Below are 25,715 nucleotides of genomic sequence, written 5' to 3'. Positions count from 1 at the left end.
CGTAAGGAAAGTTGTCCCAAGAGACGGGCAAAGTTCACTTCATGTCCTAAATCTACCCCTTTATTATATTCCACTTCTGCCAACACCATATCTACACAATCTTTTTTTATCCTTCCATTAATTTGAAAAAGCATGAGTAATCACACCATTCGATACGGTATTAAAACAAATAGAGATACTAGATTTACGTCTCACCGTCATCATTGACCCCAAAAAATAATAATCAAATGCTTCGCCAAAGAAAAATTTATCAAACTCAAATACATGTCATGACATAATTCGATCGATTAAGTATCACATCGCTAATCTTTTAGATGAGATAGTCGTAGAATTCATAGAATTCAACGTATTGAAAGGCATAGTTGGAAGAAAAAAGAAAATGGGCAGTTGATTAAGTACAAATAATAATTATATATACTTACCAATTGATTATGTCAGTGCACAAATAATGTCTACTTTATGAAGCACCAACAATTCTGAAGAATGCCCTGTACATGTGATCGTTTGACAAGAGACTATAGAGAAAATAATATATGCATTAGCTTTTATATTATTTAATTCCTAGTTTGGTATTAGTTATACACTATATATTCAATATTATACATAGTTAACCATAGCATTAATAATACGGACTACATAGTACTATTAAACCCTATTCATTTAATACAACAAACGAAACAATCGATAAAAATTATGTCAACATAACTAATTTCAATCCAGCAATACTAATACACCTACTTAGTACTATTCGTATACACCCTACCAACTGACCTCTAAAGTCTCTCATCTTAAATGATTGTCGATATGATTAGATTAATGATTTAAGAAATAATTGGCTCTATACAACACTAAAGAAAGACAGTGTTCCCCAAGTCATTATTTATTCTCTTTCAGAATTCATTAAAGAAGCAAAATAAGGCAAAAACCAACATGGAAATCAAACAAGTTGACTCTTAAAATTTGAAACAAAATAGGTACTTACACGACTAGAAAAACAAATGTTGAATTTAAGATACTAGTATTACGCAAATATTTGACATATAAATTCTCTCTGATTATCAACTTAATAATAAAACATAAATCACCTTACTGGTAACTTCCTTGTTAAATAAGCAGAGAAATGGGGTCATTTTTGTGGTATATTTTCTTCTAACAAACCATTGTGGTATATTATTTCTTGATCCTCCATGGCCATATTTCTAGAACTGAACATAACAAGTTACAGCTCATGTACAAGTTTCAACAAGCAGAAGGCTGAAGGCAGAAACATTGCTGAACTGTGAAAGTGATGATAATGCACGAGCATAACTCACCGATACTGGTTTCCCTTTTCATGAAAGAGCAAACAAAATTTTACCTTGGCTCAACAAACACAGAAGTTGTCCGGGCAGGCACGTTAAAGCAACCCAAGGATGCATCATATGTTGAGTTTTTAACAACATCATCGGTTGAGTTCATCTAGAGACGCAAAAGTGAACAATGAACAGCATGAATGTCATACAAGTAGCTAGTAATGCATGAAGATGAGATTGTACGAATACTTCTATCAGATTCCTTCTACTTCTATTGGTACTTCTTTTCCTCTTTCACACAGTTATATTGTGAAACAAAATGTAAGACACTCTTTATAAACTCCGCAGAGAGGCTTGTAACATGTGTTTATGGAAACACATTAAATAGTCTGGCATATTCAGCTATGCATGTAAGAATTGCAACATAAAAGAAAAAAAGAATACCTGTACTGGGTGCAATTGAAGAGATTTTGCTCTTAGTGCAAGATTGGCAAACGATACATCAGTTGGGCAAGGATTAATGATGACAACTATATAGGAATAACTGGTAAAATGAGAAAAAATTATTGTCATTCAATTAATGGTTCAGGTATATATATCAACAGAAAAAGTGTTGAAATTTGCTTTTAGTTATTGCAGTAAATTTTAGAAAAATAAGTTGTTTAGTTTAAATGAATTTGAATTTTGAATTTTAGTTAGGTTTTTAGAGTTGTTGAGGTATTTTAGGTTGTTTTAAATTATGCAGATGTATTTTATGTTGGTTATTTAAAGTCCCTCAATGCTTAGTAAAATTATTGAAAAGCAGTTGAAAGCCATTTCAATCCAAAGAGAGTCATTTTAACCCCTTTTTTGCTACTCCGTCCTTTTAAAAAAACCAACAGTGGTATCAAGAGCTTCATTGATCTTACGAGATCTGTGAGTTCTTTCAAAGCACTGCCATACATTTTTAACCCATAAGGGCTATCTTTTTAACCCGTCAGGGTTACCCATTTTAACCCATCAGGGCTATTTTCAACCCGTGGTTTTTTTCAACGCACAAGCTATTTTAAACCAATTTTCAACCTAAAAAAAAAGGATGTCAAGCAGTAGTCTCTCTTTGAATGCCCAAAAAAGTTTCACTGAAAAAACTATCAGATTTGGTTAGTGAAAATGAAATCATATTTTATGGCCTATGTCATATGTGTTGTTGTTATGGAAGAAAAATACTTACAACAACACTTTGTAAATCCTACAATTGTCCAAATAAAAGCACTTTCAAAAGAAGTTCTACACAAGACAATGTCATGGAATGTGTTTTTGAAGCACAAAATCAAAAGAAGAAAAGTAAAGAAAAAGAGAAAGATCAATATCCAAAAAATGTGCAAGTTCAAAAATAACTGAGAAAAATTCAGCATCAATTGCTAGAGCAAAAATTGAGGAGGAACAGTTTTTTAAATTGCAGTAACTAAAGCAAATGAGGAGTGTTGAAATTTGCTTTTAGTTACTGCAGTAAATTTTAGTAAAATAAGTTGTTTAGTTTAAATGAATTTGAATTTTGAATTTTAGTTAGGTTTTTAGAGTTGTTGAGATATTTTAGGTTGTTTTAAATTTCAAATTATGCAGATGTATTTTATTTTGGTTATTTAAAGCCCCTCAATGCTTAATTAAATTATTGAAAAGCAGTTAAAAGCCATTTCAATCCAAAGAAAGTCATTTTAACCCCTTTTTTGCTGCTCAGTCTTTTAAAACAACCAACAAAAAGCAGCAATTTGGAGGCCTAACGACTGATTAGATTTACCCACATTGGATCCAATTGAGAGAGCCCTGGAACTCCCTGGTGGCCATCTTCAATGCTCATTACTATAAGTCCAGGAATCCATGAAGGACCAGTATTATGAAATCGTACTCTTTCCTGGAGGAACATGTAAATCCGTGACGTTGAAACACTGAAATAATTGCAAAATACTGAAGAAGAAAGGAGTCGATATTTTCAATTAGACTTCATCGATACATATTTACATTCTAACCTGGATAGCATTGGCCGTCCTTAGCCGGAAGAGTGGTGAGGAGTATCGTATTTGCATTAGATTCAAAAAGTTTTCAACAGCTGAAAGGATATGACTCTTCTGAGGCTTGTAGGATGGATCTGCTAGTCTGGGTTTGATTCTGAAAATAAAAAAATTCAAAGAAGGAAATACTTTTAGATGAGTCACAAATAGGAAAACCATCTTGATTGTATGTATCAGAACTTCACCAAAGAAGCAGACAACACGTGCACCTCAACCCACCCCAACCACCACATTGGCCCAAAGAGAAAAGTCCCAGCTCTCTTTTTTTCTCATGGAGGAAATATAACGCTAAAGGGTAGTAATGAAATCACTAACAGTGGCCAGTTTCTTTCATTCTTCTCCTTCGGAGGGAGACCAACACCCCAGTTGTTAGAGTTGTAGCTAAAGTCCAGCCTGAAAAATCACAGTATCCACACATCCACAGTAACATAAGAGCATTTACAAAGGTAAACACTGATTAGAAGTAAAAGAAGAAAAGTAAGATTTAGGACCAGAAAAGGCGTCCATATCTAAACCAGAAAATGAACAGTAAAAAGCTAGTCATCTAAGATTCTAAATTATCGAAATACGTCGCTGAAGAAAGTAACTTGCGAGAGGGAGAGGTGGTAGACCTGTTGAACCAATCACCAGAGTTGTAAGAGTCACGGTCTATTGATTTTGAGCGCAGCATTTCATCTCCAGCATGGAAAAACGGGATTCCCTATGAAAGGTTAGCAAGTATCAGTACTGCAAGATTAAGAAAAATACCACAATTAAACTACCTTATAAGTTAGCATGATAGGTATGTGTTATACTTAATTTATCATGCAAATCACAACAGTAAAACAGTATTTTTCAAATTATACAAAGTTAACTAGTTAAACTTGTGAGTTGCAAATAGCAAAGAAGCGCCCAATACACAGGGATGAATGAATTACAAATAAATACCCCGGAGAAAACAAGGATACATTTGTTTCATCCTTTTACTCTTGAAAAGGGTACTTGAGAGAAAGAAAGTGAAGAATTAAAAACGCACCTAAAGTATCCCGAATTTCCTGATCACCAACTATTTTTCAAAACATACCTCAACTATCAAATGTTTCTTGTTCCTATCAAAACACACGTCGACTATCAAATTTCAAAATACCGGGATGCTTGAGCTGTGTTTTTGACCATTAATTTGGTAAAGTTGTATCGTCTCTGTGGCCCACTACAAGGAGATCTTCTTAAGGGACCAAATTAGAAAATATTCCCTTGCTTCAGAAAAGAATGGCACTATAAAGATTGGAAAAATTATTGGGAATCAAATAGTTCCTTTCTTTAAATTACGAGATCTTTTGATAACATTCTTTTATGGAGAATTACATAGATAGACCTTAAACTTCCCACCAATTGTCAAGTAGATACATTAACTTTGCAGTGACCAAATAGACACCTCTTTCAATCCAATAGACTTAACATGTGAAATGCACTTGCTATTAACATGTCAATCTAACAAATTAAAATGACAAGTGTAATTTGAAAAAGAAAAGAAAAACAACAATCTTTAATTTTTTTTTAAAAAGAGAGAGGAAATCCCTTCTCCTCCCCCCTCTTCTCCCCCCCCCCCCCTTCAAATCGTCCTCTTTCTTTTCTTTATCAATCCTGCTGCTTCCCATCTCCGCCCCTTTCTTTCCTTCTTCTCCACCAGATATTTTTTACTAAAATACTTCTCCACCACTGCAATTTAAAGGAGATTGAAATACAACAAACTTGAAGATTGTGGTAAGTTTAAGGGGCTATCTAATGTATTTCACCTTCTTTAACACTTTGACTAACACTTATTGTTATTTATAGTACTCTCTGCGGTGTACCAAAAATGACGTTAGATTCTTATGATCTTAAACATGTTGTACCTATTTCAATTAGAGAGTGTCATTAAGGATAAAATGGAATAGTTAGACTTAAAGAGTTTCCAAATATAGGCGTCAATCATTTTGGAAGGGGCTAAAAAGGAACGACTCTCAACTAAAATGGAATAGAGAGAGTACTTTTATATGTTTTCTATATATATAACTTAGCTTTCAAAAAGGTACCAAATAGACGTCCAATTTAACAATGCATTGACCTTAGAACTCTCTCATACTTCTCCACCACTGCAATTTAAAGGAGATTGAAATACAACAAACTTGAAGATTGTGGTAAGTTTAAGGGGCTATCTAATGTATTTCACCTTCTTTGACACTTTGACTAACACTTATTGTTATTTATAGTACTCCCTGCGGTGTACCAAAAATGACGTTAGATTCTTATGATCTTAAACATGTTGTACCTATTTCAATTAGAGAGTGTCATTAAGGATAAAATGGAATAGTTAGACTTAAAGAGTTTCCAAATATAGGCGTCAATCATTTTGGAAGGGGCTAAAAAGGAACGACTCTCAACAAAATGGAATAGAGAGAGTACTTTTATATGTTTTCTATATATATAACTTAGCTTTCAAAAAGGTACCAAATAGACGTCCAATTTAACAATGCATTGACCTTAGAATTCTCTCATACTTCTCCACCACTGCAATTTAAAGGAGATTGAAATACAACAAACTTGAAGATTGTGGTAAGTTTAAGGGGCTATCTAATGTATTTCACCTTCTTTAACACTTTGACTAACACTTATTGTTATTTATAGTACTCCCTGCGGTGTACCAAAAATGGCGTTAGATTCTTATGATCTTAAACATGTTGTACCTATTTCAATTAGAGAGTGTCATTAAGGATAAAATGGAATAGTTAGACTTAAAGAGTTTCCAAATATAGGCGTCAATCATTTTGGAAGGGGCTAAAAAGGAACGACTCTCAACAAAATGGAATAGAGAGAGTACTTTTATATGTTTTCTATATATATAACTTAGCTTTCAAAAAGGTACCAAATAGACGTCCAATTTAACAATGCATTGACCTTAGAACTCTCTCATACTTCTCCACCACTGCAATTTAAAGGAGATTGAAATACAACAAACTTGAAGATTGTGGTAAGTTTAAGGGGCTATCTAATGTATTTCACCTTCTTTAACACTTTGACTAACACTTATTGTTATTTATAGTACTCCCTGCGGTGTATCAAAAATGACGTTAGATTCTTATGATCTTAAACATGTTGTACCTATTTCAATTAGAGAGTGTCATTAAGGATAAAATGGAATAGTTAGACTTAAAGAGTTTCCAAATATAGGCGTCAATCATTTTGGAAGGGGCTAAAAAGGAACGACTCTCAACAAAATGGAATAGAGAGAGTACTTTTATATGTTTTCTATATATATAACTTAGCTTTCAAAAAGGTACCAAATAGACGTCCAATTTAACAATGCATTGACCTTAGAACTCTCTCATACTTCTCCACCACTGCAATTTAAAGGAGATTGAAATACAACAAACTTGAAGATTGTGGTAAGTTTAAGGGGCTATCTAATGTATTTCACCTTCTTTAACACTTTGACTAACACTTATTGTTATTTATAGTACTCCCTGCGGTGTACCAAAAATGACGTTAGATTCTTATGATCTTAAACATGTTGTACCTATTTCAATTAGAGAGTGTCATTAAGGATAAAATGGAATAGTTAGACTTAAAGAGTTTCCAAATATAGGCGTCAATCATTTTGGAAGGGGCTAAAAAGGAACGACTCTCAACAAAATGGAATAGAGAGAGTACTTTTATATGTTTTCTATATATATAACTTAGCTTTCAAAAAGGTACCAAATAGACGTCCAATTTAACAATGCATTGACCTTAGAACTCTCTCATACTTCTCCACCACTGCAATTTAAAGGAGATTGAAATACAACAAACTTGAAGATTGTGGTAAGTTTAAGGGGCTATCTAATGTATTTCACCTTCTTTAACACTTTGACTAACACTTATTGTTATTTATAGTACTCCCTGCGGTGTACCAAAAATGACGTTAGATTCTTATGATCTTAAACATGTTGTACCTATTTCAATTAGAGAGTGTCATTAAGGATAAAATGGAATAGTTAGACTTAAAGAGTTTCCAAATATAGGCGTCAATCATTTTGGAAGGGGCTAAAAAGGAACGACTCTCAACAAAATGGAATAGAGAGAGTACTTTTATATGTTTTCTATATATATAACTTAGCTTTCAAAAAGGTACCAAATAGACGTCCAATTTAACAATGCATTGACCTTAGAACTCTCCCATTCTTGTTTTGAGTGCCTTTTAGCTACCTCTAAAAGGCACTCAAAACAAGCTATGTCAATTAACACTGAATTTGATCTGTGTACTTTCCCTATCATCAACTATAAACATCGTACCTGCAAATCTTTCTACAGCAAAGTGAAAGAAGACTAGAAAACAATAAAACTTCATTTCTTTTTTCTTTTTCTTTTTCGAGAAACATATAACATTATCTTTCCAAGGCTCAACACAAGGCAAAGCACATAGAATCAACATCTCATGGGTTATAGCAACATTATTCAAGCCATTAAGATGATATTATCAACTATCATATTCCTAACACCTGATCAAACAGAAAAGAACATCACAGGCAGCTTAGGTTCTAGCCTACTTATGGTCCATTTTCATGTAAAAAATTGGATCACAATACCACATTGTGTGTTCAAGTCTATTATTTCTAATGGTTTAATCTCAAACTAATAAATCAGCCATATGAATCCTCTATATCCATTCCACTCCATTTGGATCCTTTTTGTACAATGCTCAATAATTTGTATTTAAGATAATTTAGGCTCTTTAACGCTAGAGATCCTCTATCTCAGTAGCGTCCTTGCACTGACATGCATATCTCTAAACAAACTAAAAAAGATACTGCTCAACAGCAGACCAAATGCAAGTGTACCAATACGACTAAGCCTTTAATGCCAACTAGTTGATATCTACATTTGCAACTATTAGTTTCCATTGTGTTCAGTTCTTCATTAAGTTTGTATAGATTCCTAGAGATTGTAGATGTTTTGGTACAACTTTCGTTCTATGTGATTTTAGATCTACCTAATCCTCTTTAACACTTCCAATTGTCATAATGTCACACTCTTCTCTTCTCATTAGTGCATTTAAAGGTCTACATGGGACATGACAAACCATCTCAGATGACCATGTCTCATTTTATCCTCTATCTGGGCTACTTGTATATTCCGTCAAATGTGATCATTTCTAATTTTATATAACGGCACATCAATCTTATTATATGTTAAAAAAAGTTATATGTATTTCTACGACACTCATATTGTGGACATGTAAGACCTTGGAGGCCCGACACTCACCCATATAACATCACTAGTCTCACATTGTTCTATAGAACTTGTCTTTTTTACTTCACCAAGTATCTTCCTATCAACATAACCCAAAAGTGTAAAAAGACAGAAAAACATAGAGCAAAGCAGCTTTAACAAGATTTTACTTGCAATAGCCGTAAATATATATATTAACATATAGAAAGTAGGTAAAAGTTAAAGTATAAGGCACATTAAGTTTTCCAAGGAACAAACATAATCTGACCTGAGAAAGGGCTATTACACTGGTCGCTAAGTGGTTCATCCTGGTCCTCTCCTCCACAGAAATGTCCTTTGGAGTCTATCAAAGTGAAGCAACTAATTTATACAGGAACGAAAACAATTGGATGTATAGGTTGCATGTTACCTACCGAGTTTCAGCCCATGTGCCATTGGTCTTCGAGGTTTTCTTGATTATCAAAAAAGAAAAAAAACTTGCATATTGCAAGAGAAATCATACCTTAAGACTAATGATGTCGAACAGTGTCTCATTGTCATGAGCAGACACGTAGTTAATCTGCATATAATAAAAGCAATTCAATTGTTTTGGAATGTATATCCATGTAGAACCAACTGGGAAAAATGTTTGACAAGGTTGTGATAGCGATTTCATTGTCTTACATAATAAATGAGGCGGTAAATATAGCTATCACTGAACTGAAGTTGTTCAATCATAGAATGCAATAGACACGTAGTTCCTTACTATTTCATTGGGAGAAGAAGCATATCCGACTGGTGTCCCATCATGCATCAGCACTTCGGAACCTTTCACCTGGGTAAAAAGAGTATACAGTATTCAACATATCATTTCCAGTGTCAAGTTACATGTACATACTAAAAGATAAACTTTCAGTTCAGCTCGAAAGGTGGTACACTGTGAAACTTGCCTTGGGCAAATCCGACATTGGAACGGGAGGCATATAAGGGTGACTTTAGATTCAACTGTTAAGGCGGTCTTAATCTAAATGCATCTTTTGAATATTTCACTTGAAAACATCTTGCAGCTAGTAGTATTTTTCGTTAGTTTCTACTTTCTAAGACTCTGAAATTTTATTTCCAAAAGAAGATTCATGCAAATGCAATTCCACGTGGATTTCTGGTCAGATCGACCCTTAGGAAGATAAATTATCTAGTTGGGGCACCCCATAGGAAGTAGTTAATACATGCATTTATTTAGCTGGGAGAACTTACCACACTTGATGGTAAAATTGTGATTGAAAAAAATTATTTCATGACCTTTGCAGTCAAATGTAGAAACAAGGCTGGGGCAAATGCATCCGGGACAAGGTAAAAAAAACTCTAAGCACCTGCCTTTCAACATAAACCAAAAAGCACACAGCTTTGACAGAACTACAAAGATAACACATGGTATGACTCACAAACAAACCAAATCAGTTTGAATCTGTATCTGCAGTATCAAAAGGATGTAAGCAAAAAGGATAGCCGTTCAAGTTAATAAGATGAAAAAATGATTAAAGCCTGTACTATCTCTCTGCACACAAACTAAATCGGTCAACAATATTAAATTTTGATAAATTGGACCAAACCTACTTATTTAATAGCACGCCGTAATAAGTTACAAAAGTTCTCTTTGGCTTATTGGCTAATGAACCTATCAAAGGGACAATAGGTACAAGAGTATCGACTTTCTTAATTGCCTTATTCATTAGAAATGAATAGTAACAATTATCTTATAACTTCAATCGAAATGATCATCAGAAATGAACAGTAATAATTATCTTATAACTTCAATTGTAATGAGTTGCTGTGTCATTGCAATGTGAACATGATGCAAATCAAATAGCAATCGAATCTATGGATACCTCTTGACCATCACAGTTTGTTAGCACAAAATCCCTTAAGTTTGCAGCCATGCCCACCTGAAAAGTAAACATGCTCTTTGATAAGAAAGAACTCAAGAAATATTTAAGCCATGATAACTTTTCCACCATAAATATGTGTATTAATTCCCATTTTTTTTAATCTCATTATAGTCGTCCTCGCAAAAAGAAAAACGAAATTAGAAGGTTCTGGGTAGAGACGATATTATAGTACCTGATTTAAACATACACAAATCGCCCAAAATATTTGAGGATTATAATACTCAATTGCATCAAATTTTTCAGAATCTTTCCCTTTTGTCTCAAAATGATCATCACATTTCACTTCTTGATAGTAACACGGAGTGATCTCTAACTAGAATGTTTAAATAACTATCTCATTATTTCAAAAAGGGGGAAAATAGCCTTTTACCTTTTCATATATCCAAATTTTCGTTCTCGAATAAAAATAAGAACTAATTCTATGCCTGACTTAACGAAAATAAATTGATGAATCCAAACCCTCATAAATGAAAGGGTCCTTCAAATGTAACCTATGTGTCACTAAGTTGAATATCTAATGTTCTCTCTCAAACCCATCCAAATCTTTCTATTCATAAAAGCCTTCATTTTTCACGATTTTTTTTTATAGATCTGCTTGAAAAACCCATATCATTGTCTTACTCAAACAAGACAAAAAAAAATCTGTTCGTAAAGGCTTTCCAGTATAGGACGGTCAAGTTATCCAGTATATGGACCTCCAATTTTTTGGGAGTTTGAGTGCATTTTTGAAAGATCCGTATGAAGCACCCATATTATGTCTTACTCACATAAGATTGTAACGACCTTATTTTGTGACTTTTGTTGATTTTTCTATTTAACCCTCAACTTTTATAAATAATTTATGACTTGTGGGAATGAGTGTCATGGTTTTCATATTAATGAAAAAAAATTATTATTTTGTTGTTAAAAATATTTTTTTTTTAAAAAGGAAATAAAAAAATAATAAAAGAAAAGAAAATATATATATATATATAGAATCTGATGGCATCAAGCCATCAGATGTAAACGAGAAAGCGAACAGAGAAACTGGAAAAAAAATACGGAGGAAGAAAGAAAAGATAGGGGAAAAGAAAAATTAAGGAGAAAGAGAAAAATAGGGATTTTCATTCCAAAGCGTCAAGGTAATTATTCTCATCCCTTCCATTAAATTTTTATGTGATTATGAACATATTTTTAGGGTATATTGGTGGAGAAATAACGCTGAAATAAGAAAATATGATCCTAGGGTTCTTCACATAAAATCTTGATTTGGGGGTCGAATAACGATCCGTTTTAGCTGAAATTTGACATGTGAGTTTATATTATCATGAGTGAACATAATCGGAAAGAAAATTTCAGATTTGACTTCAATGACTCGGGATGACTTTTTGACCCAATTTTTGATCCAAAAATAAATATAGCAATATGGGTGTCATTGGATTCGTATTCTTATGAAGATTATGTATTTGAACAGATTTTGATAGTTCGGAAGCGTTACGAAAGACTCAAGTTTTAAAGTGATTATTCAATTTAATTGAGGCAAGTGAATTTCTAAACCTCAGTTTAAGCTTGTAGATGCTTGTATTTCCGTGTTATGTGTACTGGGGAGTAATGAGAATTGGACTGGGTTATTGACTGTATGATTGGTCTTAAAAATGGAGATGAGGGGTATAAAATGGTGATCTAATGACATGTATTGGTGGAATTGATATGTTGTGATTATGAGTTTATTTTGGACATGTGGAATGACTATGTTGATGTGAGATAGGAAAAATTATTGTTGTTGTCATGTTATTATCGTGAATCATATGATCATGAATTGATTGCATTGGTTCTGACATACTGTGCTGAGACTGAAAATGATATGAAACAAAGGGGTCAGGCTACACGCTTCGTGGCAGGTATTATGAAACAAAGGGGTCGGGCCACACGTTCCGTGGCAGGATGTGTATATTGAGGGGACGAGCCACACACTCAGTGGCAGGTGACATGGACAGAAATGTCCCCCATGAGTTTCGGACTGTAATTCAGTGGATGTGTACCGATAGGACAGACATGCATCATCTCATTGCATTGCATCGCATTTTATTGATATTTGTGAATTCGTGTTTACCCTTTTATTGCTCTGTATATGCTGAACTTGACTTGATATGATTCATTGATGAGACTATTGATGAGTATTCGTGGAATGTATTACTGTTATTATTGTACAAGTGTAGAGTTGGATTAGTTTTATGCAGGTTGTAGTTAAAGAGGTTCGGTTGGGAGTACAGGAGTACTTGTATCTATTGAGCTTTGCTTAGTTTTAGTTGTCCACTTGCTGAGTACCGTGTTGTTTGGTACTCACCCCTTGCTTCTACACTTGTGTAGGTTGTGAGCCCGGACCTGCTTGATCTCTTAGTGTTCTCTACCACGTCTGAGGCTATCATCTCGAGTGTTGAGGTAGCTGTTACATCCATCTAGCGGACACCTCTTACTCTTTAATATGTTTTAGTCCTATTCTAGAGACAAAGACATTGTGACTGTATTTTCTTTCGTACTTCGGTAATGTATTAGTGGCTTGTACACATGACAACCAATCTTGGGGGAATTTGAGTTTGTTTTATGTGTTTTTGATTAAGTTAAATTTTGATTTATTTCGTTTTCTTCCGCATCTATTTTCCGTTGGGTATTAGGCTGACTTGTCTCGGTGGATTGAGATGAGTGCCATCACACCCGGATTTGGATCGTGACAAAGATATATCAGACAAGTCATGTCACACATTGATACAACTATTTGGAATATATTTTCTTATAAAGGTTTTGGCTATGAGTTATTTGAAATATTTAGTTTTGGATCGTAATAAAGAAACTACCATGAATCTTATCAAGCAATAGGGATGAGTAATTCAGATTACGTAAAATTCCAGCAGTTCCAAATTGAACATTTTGGTTTCATGACTGCAAGTTTACTTCTTTTATTTTTATAGAACAGCAAAAGAAAGTTGCATTCAGAAAATTATTAACACTTTATTTTAATATTTTTTGCATGATAATGTGTTCAGATAGCTTTCTTTGTGCATATTTATTCTAACACGAATAAAAAGCAAAGGGTAAATATTCAATCCGAAACAAAGGGTGTAAATAATAAGAGTCAATTGTCTTTCATGCAAGTTTCTTTGGCCATTATGTGGTAAATGCTAAAATACCATGCTACTGGAGTAACGCTGAGTACCTGAATGTGATCCTTCGACACAGTAAGCATACGTTCTACATTGGCTTTATCACCAAGCTCATGATCGTTAGGCTGAAGAGCAGCATGTACAAGTTATTGAGATGGTGCTTCATGTGTATATACAATAACTATTCATATCATGAATGGATTATTTAAACTGAAAATAGACAAATGGCAGGAATTTATCACAAAAATTGTATTTCCAAATGCCTAAAAGTTTATCATTACCTCCAAATAAAGGCCAGTTACAAAACCTTGATGTAGAGGATGACCAAAAGGTGATCCACCCAGTAGAGCATCCCGAATGCGATCATTGAAGCTAGTAATGAATCAAGAACAGACAATGAGTAACATACTTTGACATAACTTCATGAGATAAATCAAGTAGGGACAAGGAAATATTCCCATTTAAGCCAAAGAGCTCTTGAAAGCATTATCCCACGCTAGATGGAATAATGTCATCTTCTTTATTTCCCTCGAACGCTAGAGCTTCACTTTCCAATTTATTATTGGCTCATAAGAAGAGCAAATTCACATGCAGACACATAAGGAATAGGAAATCATCTTCTTTAGACAGACAAATTGGAATAAACTCAGAAGTAGCACCTCCCTATTCCAGCTCCAAAAAGGTTGAATTGCGATGCATTTATCCCACGTCCGTTGTTTGCCACTTCACCGAAATCCCATCCTTCACCATATCTAAAATGAAAATATCATTGAGAATCAACTGATAAAAAGGAAACAGAGAATCACGGTAATGTTCAACAAATAAAAGTACCTAAATAATCATGGGCATAGAAGATGTAATAAGGATATCTTGTTCTAGATTTACAAGAATCTAAAAGACATCTACTATAAAACATGGCATATCTAGTAATAAGGAGTGATCATCGATGGTAACAGTCCTTACAGATAAATACTTGATCCATCCACGCCATTTTTTTCTGTTGACAAGCTATTCAGCAATGACTTTGCCTTCAACTGCATTTAAAAGACACGACGATCATAATGTTAACACGCTTAGCTTTGAGCACCAATAATTTTAAAAGAACCAATTAATCAAGAATTTGAATACACAAGGAGCATAATTAACTATCCTCTTGTTTCTAGCTTTACTAACTACTGAAATGCACAAATAAGTGTAGTCCTACTCAGACGATCGGCAGCAAGTAGACATGCCTACAACCTGAGTAATCATGTTAGTCTGTGCATGTCAACATTGTTATGTGACATCATAATTTCCATATAAAGATGTCAATTGGAAATGGGTTAACCATAAAACTGCATAAAGTGAAACATTTGGTTAAAAAATCAAACCATAAACAAGAAGAAAAAAAGAATATCCTCTTTTAGATTTAAAGAAAACAGCCTCTTGTAATCGTGTCTAAAATCAAACCCAATACCCTCAGGTTGTCTTACTTATTTTAGACAAGATAACTGCAACACAATAGCATATCTCCTGCCTATAAAACAAGTATGACAGAAGATACCGCACAAAAAATAGTTTTATTTTCAACACACGTTCTATAATCATAAAACAGTCAAGAGGCTGTTTTCTTTAAAGATGACTCAAATAAAAATGGCTTCTAAAATCAGTCAATGGCCCAATAGATCCACAGATCATCAGAAAGATGCAAGAACATTTATTATTTAACATCAACAACAACATACTTACCGTAATCCCACAAATAAATATATATATTACTACAACCTCTATCACAAAATTCTTTCCATACTTCCATTGTTAGATTGTCCCAAAATATTATCCATTTCCTTAATATAAAATTTTAATGCATTTTCATAGGACCCACTATTAGTCTTCGAAACACAACCTTTTCCTCTATGCTATTCTTCCAAAACACAAAGGTTTATATAAGGCCAATATGTGTCCAAACAAATATGCCAGATTGCTAGGACTCATCATTTCAATGTTTTCTTAATCTCCGTGTCAAGTAAGATGGGCCTATCAAATTGGGACAAATGGAGTAATTAGAACTGGGACTCAAATATTAGGTTCCTAGGGGATAATAATCTCTGCTTATTTTATCTTGATCTTTTTCTCCATGAGCTGTATGTTAACACGAGATATCCCAATTCTCAGAGGAAGATCCACTGGTAATTACTAGGACCGTATGATAGATGCAACAGCCTAAAATAGAGAACTAGCTTCTCAACTTTTTAGCCTTCATTTATCTTTCAATCTCATGCATATAACTTGTACCAAAAACCACAGGGAGCATTATCTTGTAAAATTTCATCTACAAATCGAAAACTAACAAGAAATAATTACTACATAGCATTTTGCCTTCCTAAACGGACGAAATGGAGACAAAAAATTTCTCTGACCCACAAAAAGAAAAGCTTGAAATATTTACCATTGTACGCTTCATTATGTGACCCATCAGGTCAAACCGAAATCCATCAATCTGCAGAAGATGAACAAGACACAGTTAATTTGTAGATCTTCCTAAAAGTGGTAAGCTTCACAGTTGTCACAGCGTGCATATATGCTCTTTCAGAGAAGAATGGGAATTCTTACTCAAGGACCAAAGCATCAGTGTGTACACTCATAGTTAGGGGTGGGCATAAAATACCGGAAACCGAATTACCGAACCGAATCGACGATTTCGGTATTTCGGTATTCGGTATTCGGTACTTCGGTTCGGTATTCGGTACCGAAATTTAATATTTCGGTATTTCGGTTTCGGTTTCGGTATTTATAATTTTCCCGTTCGGTATTCGATATTTACCGAATACCGAAATTATTTCTGTTGGGCCCCTTAAAAGATGACTTTTAAACATAAAAGGCTACAGGCCCATTCCTATAATTTAACTTGAAGTCCAGCCCAGTTTAACAGCCCAATTAAGTAGTTTTTCATTCCCTACATCTAGCCCAATTGAACAAGGGTTCCTAACTTCCTATGCTTCTCTACAGCAATAGAAATGGCAGAAACGGCTGCATCTCTTTTCTCCTGGAGCCTCTGAAGTGAAGCATGCTCTTTAGCAATAACAGTTGCTTGATGCTTCTCCAACATCTCTGTAGATTGAACAATTTTTGTCTCAAACTCCTTCTCTTGGTCTTCCAGTTCAGTGAAACGCCTCTTCAAGGACTTCTGAAGCCCATGAAAGTGTTCTTCAAGTTGCTTCCATTGCAAGTTGAGAGTAACAGCACGACGACTTTCCAACTCAGCCCTTCAGCTTCACCTTCACCGCTTCACGCCGCCATCCGCTTCACTTGAAGGTAAGTTCTCTTTGCTTCTTCTCTTCCTCTTCCTCTTCCAGTCTTCCTTCACATTCTGTCTCTATTTTCCCCCTAATAATACGCGTACCCTAAATTCCATTTCAAATAGATTATGAAGTTTTTGTCCTTTTTTGAGTTTAGTTGAAAAAAGTGGACAAATATATCTATACACCACGATTTCTGACTTGTGTGTTCTGAAATCTGAACCCATATACGAATTGCTTCTCACTCAGCAAAATACCACACTGACTTGTGTGTTCTGAAACAAGACTCACATATTTGTTGTATTGACATTTTCTGAACCAAGACTCACATATTTGTTGTATTGACATTTTCTGAACCAAGACTCACACAAGACACAACACTTGCCTCCTAACTGTAAGTCATCCCATCCCTCCTTCTAATAACTACTCTTAATTTTTGTATATGGGAATGTGAATTTTTTATTTTATTTTTGTGATTCTGCATATTTTTTGTGTGTTTTGAATGATTGTTAATTTATGTCTTAAGATTGAGCAGGTTTCATTTTTTATATACTATAAGTGAAGAGGAGGAATTCTATGATACCATCAAAATGTGCACTGCCGACAAAGCCCCTGGAACTGATGGATTCACTATGGCCTTCTTTCAAGAGGCTTGGGAAATAATTAAAAAGGAGGTCATTGAGGCTATGATTCATTTTCACCACAACTATCATATGGTTAAATATGTTAATACCTCATTCATTGCTTTGATTCCTAAAAAGATTGGGGCAGTTGAGCTCAAGGATTACAGAGAAATCAGCCTTATTAGCAGTGTTTACAAAATTGCTTCTAAGCTTTTGGCAAAAAGACTTAAAACTGTTATTTGAAGCTAGTCTCTGGTAGCCAGAACGCCTTTGTCAAGGGAAGGCAAATCACTGATGCAATCCTTATTGCTAACGAGGCAGTGGACTGGAGACTCAAAGTTGGAAAGCCAGGGGTGCTGTTTAAATTGGTTATTGAAAAAGCTTTTGACAAAGTGAGTTGGTCCTATTTGATCAATATGTTGAGACACACAGGATTTGAGGAGAGATGGTTAAGATCGATTAAATTTTGTATCTCAACTGCAAGAGCCAAGTACTCTGTTTTGGTGAATAAGGTGCTAGTGTTGCAGCTGAAGCATTTTGTTGCTGTTGTTGCATGTTGTATGCTGTTGCAGGTGCTGTTGTTGTGTTGCTCCTGCCAATTTAGTGCTGCTGCAGGTGTTGCCGTGTTGTTGTTGCAGGTTGTTGCTGTTTTGGTGGCTGTTGTAGGAAGCTGCTGCAGGTGGTGTTGTTTTTGTGTGTAGTGTGCTGCTGTTGCAGCATGCAGCAGGTGTAGTGTTGCATCTTATGTTTGTTGTTGTTGTGTGTTGCAGCTGAAGCACTTTGTTGCTGTTGTTGCCTTTTAGTTTTAGGTTTTATTTTAAGATGGTTTGTGGCTACTTATCTTGTAAAAAAAGTGCTTGCATTTGTGTTGATCTTATAAAATGCAGAAATTTGGGTATTACCGAATACCGTACCGAACCGAATTTTTATTTACCGATTACCGAATTACCGAACCGAAGTTTGAAAGTTTGGTATTTGGTATATACTTTGAATTACCGATTACCGAATTATCGAATCTAAATTTTGAAAATACCGAACCGAATACCGAACGCCCAGCCCTACTCATAGTGAACACAAACTGGGATATGTGATATCAATTGTGTGAATTAAGTAAGATGAAGTTAACTGATTTTATTAGTTATGAGTTGGTTTGACATATAATAATGTAAAACATACACTTCTGTGTTTCTTGAGGAAATCACTTAATAACTGTTTAGGCATTTTCCATGTTCAGCCATCAACATCAAGAACATAAAGCATGGTTTTGGTGCGATGGTTGAGCAATAAGAACTGCTTATGGGACTGTTAAATCCGTGAACTGCCTCATCTAAAAGCTCAGACTGTTAGAGAGGGGACACTTCTATTTATTTACTTTCGGTCTTCCATATGTCCCTTCACATGTCGGATGTTTTTCTTGGGTCCAGCGTGTGAAATAGCTTGTTGTTAGGTAGCGGTAAGACTTGAACTCAAGACCTTTGAAGCTCTTTCCACTCTGATGCCATTTTGACTGTATAAACCATCTCATCTAAAAGTTTAAGCTGTTCGACGGAGACACTTTTTACTTATTTTAGGTCTTGAACAGAGCCTTTGGGGTGGTATACCTGTTGTTTCTGATAGTTTAAACAATTAAAGTGGAAATGAAGCGACAAATTGCTTAACAGGCAGTTAAGTCAACCACAAGAAAATCAAGGAATCACTATTCCATTTAGCACTAGCAAGTGTTTTCTTGTGCTAATTAATGACTAGATAAGATATATTAGTCAATCCATTATCAGAAGCCCATTTCATTTCACAGAAAAATATATCATTTTAAGAGCCTCCCGTCCTACTTCAACTCATAGGTAGCATAAAAAACATCAGTTTCTACTGGGATTATGGTTCCATGGTTTCTGAATTTAATTCCATTTCAAGTACTTTTGCATGCTATAGATTAGTAACTAAAGTCACATGTCAGACATTCTCTAAGTTGACTTACCAGGTTTGGAGACTCAGTCTGTCAGTCATGACATATATCCAGTATAATATTTCAATGCCAGACTTCAGAACTAAAGCTTCTCGTCATTATAAACTCCTATAGCAACAAATCTGAAGGTGCTCCTATTCTCATGCTTGTGATGGCGAAGTAGTTCAGAGTTTTTAACATTAAAGTTGGATAATGATATTCAATATAAGAGTTCCTAGCTTCAGACTTCCCACAAATCAATTGGTCTGGAGCTTACAGAGGTTTCATTTTCTGGAAGATCCTGCTGTCTACTTATGGTCTAGCAATCCACATCCATCTCCCTTCCGATCTTTTAATTTCAAAAAGCTTTGATGACAACTAAAACAGCCAAGTTAACATAACAATTGTTGATCTCATAAAAATTAAACTACTAAAACAGCAAAGTAGAGTTGCTTAATAAACTACATACATTCACACTGTCCCTAAAATATGACTATGCAGGCCATAGACCTAAAATATGACTATGCAGGCCATATCCTTAAACAGAGTATTCAGCCAAACAAAACAAGAAGAAACCTTAAAACAGAAGAAAAAATAGCTTAGGCTCTACAATTCCTATATCATAGTAATTGCGTTCGACGGTGGAGGGAAATATACCTTATAATGAACTGCCCAGCACTTGAGGTCGTCAAGAATTAAGCGGTCAGCCATGAAATGCTCACTGGCAGTATTGTTTACGCATGTGCTATTTTCGATGCCACCATCAGCATTTCTCCTTAGAAAGTAACCTGGAACGATCTATTGATAGCAGACCCAATACAAAATACGTATAAGGAGACCAACTTTATTATAAGGCTATAACCATAAAGTTAAATGAGGTGGAACACAATAATTAGTCACCTTATCCAGAACAGAGAAGTCACTAAAGGGACCACTTGCATGTAAATGATTGTAAACAACATCCAATACAACACGTAGACCAATACGATTAAGTGCCTGTAAACCAATTAAGCCTTAGAGTGGCATCAAGGAATTGAACAAAATATAGGTCGATGGTCTATTCAGTATAAATAGAAAGGTTGATGGTCTATTTAGTATAAACATAAGAATGCACAACAAAGTTTGATCTTTAGATAAAAGAAGATCTACCTGCACCATTTTCCGAAACTCAATGATACGACAAGGACCATTTGCATTACTAGCGTAGCTTCCCTTTGGAACTCCCCAGAGAACAGGATTATACCTTTTCTTACGCAGCCAACAATTCAATTTTCACACACTGGCCAGGAAACTACAATCAGCTTAGACACAAGTTGAAACTCTAAGAACAGTATCTCACCCCCAATTATAGCCATCTTCATCTTGGATGGCTGTGATAAGAGCTTGCTGCTCCTCAGAATCTGGTGGAAAAGAGTTGAGTTTCTCGATATCTGATAAAGACATCACATGAGAGACCAGGAAGCAAATATGAATGAGATGAGATTCCGAGGAAAGCCCAAAAAGGCAATTAAGAACCTCAGAATAAAATCTAGAACAGACGTGGCACTAAACTAATTTGAATAATTCTTTTTTTAGCTAATTATCCACCCTGTCATGTTAGCATGTGACAAAACAGCAGATCTGGTTTGAGATAAGTAAATCCCTCGTTTTGGTCTTTTATTGCTTTATTTTCAAATTACCAACTTCAGCTTCATTTTATAATTTGTGCTGAAAAGAAAGGAGAATAATGGAAATTCTAGAAAACTTTAATGGGGAACCCGCTCTCCTAACTGAAAAAAAGTTGAAGTGCTTTACCTGTATTCTTCCATTTATGTTTCTCATCTTCGACACCAGCAAATTGAAAGGTTGGCAGCAGATGGACATGAGTGATACCAGCACTTGATAATCTTTTCAAATGTTGGACACCAGCTGAGTCCTTCAAGCAGAATGAGATCAGGGCCACATGCTTATGGGACATATTCATTGCCACCTAAGTTCAGCACTTATGTGCTAGAAAATTTCCTAATGCATTGTGCCATGGTGTCAACTGTGGGTGCTGGATTAGATGTTTCCATTACCCATTATTCAAAAGCTTGTATAACTAACACAAAATCAAATAGCTAATACAGCACTTAAAACCTGGTCGTGGATTAACAACACGGGAAAAAAAAGTGCTGCTATAAAAGCATAATGCACAAATAAATGAACAGAATGAAGGTGTGACACTTGACTTGCAAACTGATGCCAGACTAGTTGTCAAAATTCAAAAATGCACCAATGGGCTACCAAATTGGGCCAAACTTTTATGATGAGCTAGGTGGCGAAGCCTAAAATGAGACACTTATATGATATGTACTGTTGGTTTAAAGAACTACCCAAGTTTTCTTTCCTAAAAAGTGTTGACAACGACTTATAAGACCAAGCCCAGGTTGCAAGGTTCAGATTCTTTGTCTCTGGTGAAGGAGTAACCTTTGTCGTAATTCTTGCTATAATTAGGTAACATTGTCATTAATGGCTTATCACAAATAGTACAACAGTAATAGTTTTGAATGTATACTTCTTACTGATAACTTCATAATAATATTAGGGATCCTCGTTCACTATGGCCTTCCAGCTCAATAAAAGAACGAGGGAGCTATATGCTTTCCCGTGAAAGTGAGGACTAAATCATTTTTCATGGAAATTCGACTGGAAAGTTATTAACAAGAATGAGAGAATTCATTTCTTTTGGAGAAGTGTATCTCTCTGTGTGCGCGCGCTCTTGTATGTGTGTGGGCATCCTCACTTCAAACCTCAAACACACCATCAGATAGGTGTACCAATCTAAATCACATCTCCGGCTATCGTCCATCATTAGTTGCATCACCCATCACACACTACAAAGTTATCAGGTACAATACTATAGCAGTCTTTTTCCTGTCACTTCAAATAGCATTTTATGCCATAAACACATTTAGTATACCTATTAGTTGTAGTCCAGTGTAAGTTTACCTTCTACAAAGCTCAAAACTCAGTAGGATAGCGAAGCAAATGAAGACATGAAATACCATTTCTCAATACACCTACTGATTAAAAGCTTGAACTCTGGCCCCAAAAACTTTACACCGATATAAAACAAATCAAATAGAAAAGTAAAGCTACCTGCAACGTAAAGGCGAGATAACTGCCCTGAAATTCATGAGGCACAGTAGGGTCATTGGCGCTGGCAAAGTGAAAATCATAGGAAAAGGTAAGTGTTTTACAGTAGTGCTCAAAAATGCATCTTGATTATATATGCAATACAAGTTTCTTCTCTTGTAAAGTGAACTGCTTGAAACATGTTATCTAAGGAAATGAGTAATAGCCAAAACCATGTTGTACGAGTAAAAAAGAAAAGTAATGCTGGTGGGATGCAGTGAAATTTGAACATACAATGCACAGGGCTTCTGGATCTCAACGAATATTGACTAATAATTATACAATTACAACTCATTAATGTTATCATCAGGGAATGATTGTAGACAAATATTCAGTAAGATGTTTCCAATAAGAATTCAACATCAGCAAGATCACTTATCACCTGAAATCTCTAACATGCAGCTCATAGACGCTGACATCAGAAAAGGAAAGAAGATTTGGCTTCACATCTTGTAGATTATCCCATCCTTCAGGTTTTACATCATCAGAATCAACATCAACTAATAATGTCCGCTTGCCATCAGCAGAGAGACTGCCCATACAAAAGCAACAAGGTGAATGTAGAGAACAGATATTAGACACAGTAATAATCGCACTAAGGAAGCAGCAAGTTACAATCAAAATCAATTTCTTTGAGAGCAAGTGATTAAAACGGAGCGGCATACCCTCTGGCATATGGATCATTGCTCACACATTTCTCAATCCGCAAGCTACTAGGATGGTAAACAGATACTTCATAAACATAGTAGCAACCTTCCCAATGCCTTGGCCCTATAGCACTCCAAACACCATCGAACTCCTTGAGCTGAACAATTTCTACTGGGTCAGCTTCTGATGGACTCTTATAAATGATAGCTTGCACTGCCTGGTTTGGTAGGTATAATCAGAAAAGTAGATTAGTGAAATGACACATTGGTCCCTCAATCTCAGTCAATAAAAAATATTCATTACAACCAAAAGCATAATCTTAGCAGGAAAAGCTATGAGACAAAAGAACAGAACACACTTGAGCAGTTGGTGCCCAAAGGTAGAGAGAGACAGCTTCTGTAGCAAAAACAGCACCAAGGGGCCCAGTATAGGAGAATAACTCATCGAGAATACCAGGTAACTGCAATCCAGTAGCACTTGCACATTTTCCATCAGCTACAAACAACATAAACCCATCACATTAGACATGCTTACACATACGTGTGATACAGAATGTGGGACTGTTAAATCAGCTAAGCTAGAGAATAAAAAGGTATTGAAGTCTCAAATCAATACAAACAAATGGAGGAACTACGAAGAAGTGTTGAAGCAGCAAAGGACTGATCGAATGTTTATGTTTGATACTGACAATTTAGAATAGCAGTATATTTCAATAATCACCACTAGATGGATTAGTTTTCCCTGAAATATGACCATACTACAGAACCTGAAACTCAAGTTCATCAACTATGGGTTCTACCATAAGATATGAATGTGTCATTTTCTTAAGAGCATGAATGAGAAATGCTTTTACAAATCAAATCTGAACCTCTAGGGTGACTGGAGAGCTATACACTACAATGCATTAGATGGAAAAGTATCATTTCAAGTAAAGAGAAATGTGGAGGTGTGGTTCCTAGTAAGTGCAGTCTCAGACTCCCTCAAGTGATAAAAACTCAAAAACAGGGGAACTACTTACAATTGAAGATGCCAACAGCTAATTGGCACTTGACTAAATTTTGGAAGTCCAGAGTTGCAGGGACTTCAAATGCTGCATAATCTCGAATATGAGGAAATTTTTCAATTACCTAAATCAGGAAAAGATGTAAGGAAACAAAAGAACACACATGAATTTACTCCATCTTTGCATCAATCAGAAGAAACATTCCTTCCAACAACTAAAAAATCCCATTATAGGACTCAGCGATTCACCTGCCGTGGAAGTCCATAATTTGTCCATTCAAGTTTGATTTTCACATCATGGCCTGTTATGTACAGAAAAAGCTTAAAATCAGATCTGATTATCATCATCAAACGGAGTACCCGAGACGCTACCTAGAGTACACACCTTGAATTCCATCATCAGCAACACATAATCCAGCCTTTCTACTAGCATATAAGTAACATTCACCCTCTCCAGCACCCACATTCCAAGCAATTATCGATTTGGTAACCCAAAATGCTTTGCTGTAGAATAGACTGTCCTGCAACCATGAAAACTAAGCACTAAGGACTCCTACAGTTTCAGATATAGAAAAAGTACTCCCTCCATCCCAATTTATGCGACACTCTTTCCTTTTTTATTAAATCTCAAAAAGAATGACACATTTTTATATTTAGAAACAATTTAACTCAAAACTTCTTATTTTACCTTAATGAGATGATTTATAGCCACACACAAATATCTTCGTCTTATTTTAAACCACAAATTTCAAAAGTCTTCCTTCATACTTAAACTATGTGCCCAGTCAAACACTATCACATGAATTAGGACAAGGAGTAATTATAATAGTACCCATGCAAAACTCATCATCACTATTAAAAAAGAGTTAATTTCACATACAGTCACTCAACTAACAATTTTTATCTGAGTAAATCACTCAACTTTGTTTTGTAAACACAAAAATCACTCAATTAATAACAATTATCTCAATTTTGTTTTGTAAGAGAAAGTCATTCAACTAATGATAATTATCTCAGAAACTCACTCAACTTTGTTTATTAACTCCCCTATTATGTCGTTTCGATTCAAGTTTTAAAACATTACATAACTAATACAATTCTTTTCACATTGCTAATTAAACAATCATGTATTGTTTTGCACGGAATAAAATGTGCAATAAATAGAAATATCAGCAAAATTTCCGTAAGTTGCAAAACCTGAGAGCACGAAGGGTTTCCAGATTGGTGCTGAAGGGACATTGTTGAGCAGCACCGGAGATTTAAGGGACGACAAGTTCTCAAATTGAAACCGGATCGGTACCGAGTCAAGGAACTCAGTTGCAGCCTCGAGTGAGTTGGAAGAAGGAAGCGAGTGAACTCGGAAGGAGCAAAAATGGTGGAGGAAAGTAAAGCAGACATTTGAATAACAGTTACTGACATTTGATATTCTTTTTGC

General features: G+C 35.2%; 1 protein-coding gene across 6 annotated transcripts in view; it reads right to left on the bottom strand.

Moving 5' to 3' along the window:
• Window positions 1–25,715, bottom strand: part of LOC129899306 (pullulanase 1, chloroplastic) — a 27,607-nt gene extending 1,892 nt beyond the window's left edge. For 2 of the 6 annotated variants that reach the window (XM_055974237.1, XM_055974228.1), the window contains exons 1-29: window positions 25,478–25,715; window positions 24,666–24,801; window positions 24,530–24,582; window positions 24,297–24,405; window positions 23,637–23,773; window positions 23,296–23,495; window positions 23,013–23,162; window positions 22,595–22,655; window positions 21,269–21,389; window positions 20,814–20,904; window positions 20,624–20,717; window positions 20,375–20,470; window positions 20,132–20,272; window positions 16,060–16,110; window positions 14,595–14,665; window positions 14,291–14,383; window positions 13,913–14,003; window positions 13,685–13,756; window positions 10,432–10,488; window positions 9,312–9,380; window positions 9,069–9,125; window positions 8,835–8,909; window positions 3,952–4,040; window positions 3,656–3,733; window positions 3,299–3,437; window positions 3,074–3,183; window positions 1,737–1,836; window positions 1,358–1,458; window positions 423–515 (exon numbers count right to left, since the gene is read on the bottom strand). In XM_055974237.1, the coding sequence (XP_055830212.1) occupies window positions 458–515; window positions 1,358–1,458; window positions 1,737–1,836; window positions 3,074–3,183; window positions 3,299–3,437; window positions 3,656–3,733; window positions 3,952–4,040; window positions 8,835–8,909; window positions 9,069–9,125; window positions 9,312–9,380; window positions 10,432–10,488; window positions 13,685–13,756; window positions 13,913–14,003; window positions 14,291–14,383; window positions 14,595–14,665; window positions 16,060–16,110; window positions 20,132–20,272; window positions 20,375–20,470; window positions 20,624–20,717; window positions 20,814–20,904; window positions 21,269–21,389; window positions 22,595–22,655; window positions 23,013–23,162; window positions 23,296–23,495; window positions 23,637–23,773; window positions 24,297–24,405; window positions 24,530–24,582; window positions 24,666–24,801; window positions 25,478–25,699 (2,922 nt within the window). In that variant the 5' untranslated portion in view covers window positions 25,700–25,715 and the 3' untranslated portion in view covers window positions 423–457. Of the gene's footprint in view, window positions 1–422; window positions 516–990; window positions 1,459–1,736; window positions 1,837–3,073; window positions 3,184–3,298; window positions 3,438–3,655; window positions 3,734–3,951; window positions 4,041–8,834; window positions 8,910–9,068; window positions 9,126–9,311; window positions 9,381–10,431; window positions 10,489–13,684; window positions 13,757–13,912; window positions 14,004–14,290; window positions 14,384–14,594; window positions 14,666–16,059; window positions 16,111–20,131; window positions 20,273–20,374; window positions 20,471–20,623; window positions 20,718–20,813; window positions 20,905–21,268; window positions 21,390–22,594; window positions 22,656–23,012; window positions 23,163–23,295; window positions 23,496–23,636; window positions 23,774–24,296; window positions 24,406–24,529; window positions 24,583–24,665; window positions 24,802–25,477 lie in introns of those variants that run through there. The other 4 variants (XM_055974245.1, XM_055974254.1, XM_055974262.1 and 1 more) reach the window with 3 other exon arrangements.

Source organism: Solanum dulcamara, chromosome 1 (assembly GCF_947179165.1).
Source record: "Solanum dulcamara chromosome 1, daSolDulc1.2, whole genome shotgun sequence".
NCBI lineage: Eukaryota > Viridiplantae > Streptophyta > Magnoliopsida > Solanales > Solanaceae > Solanum > Solanum dulcamara.
The sequence above is the reverse complement of the archived record's forward strand: the minus strand, read 5'-3'. Positions and strand labels throughout refer to the sequence as shown.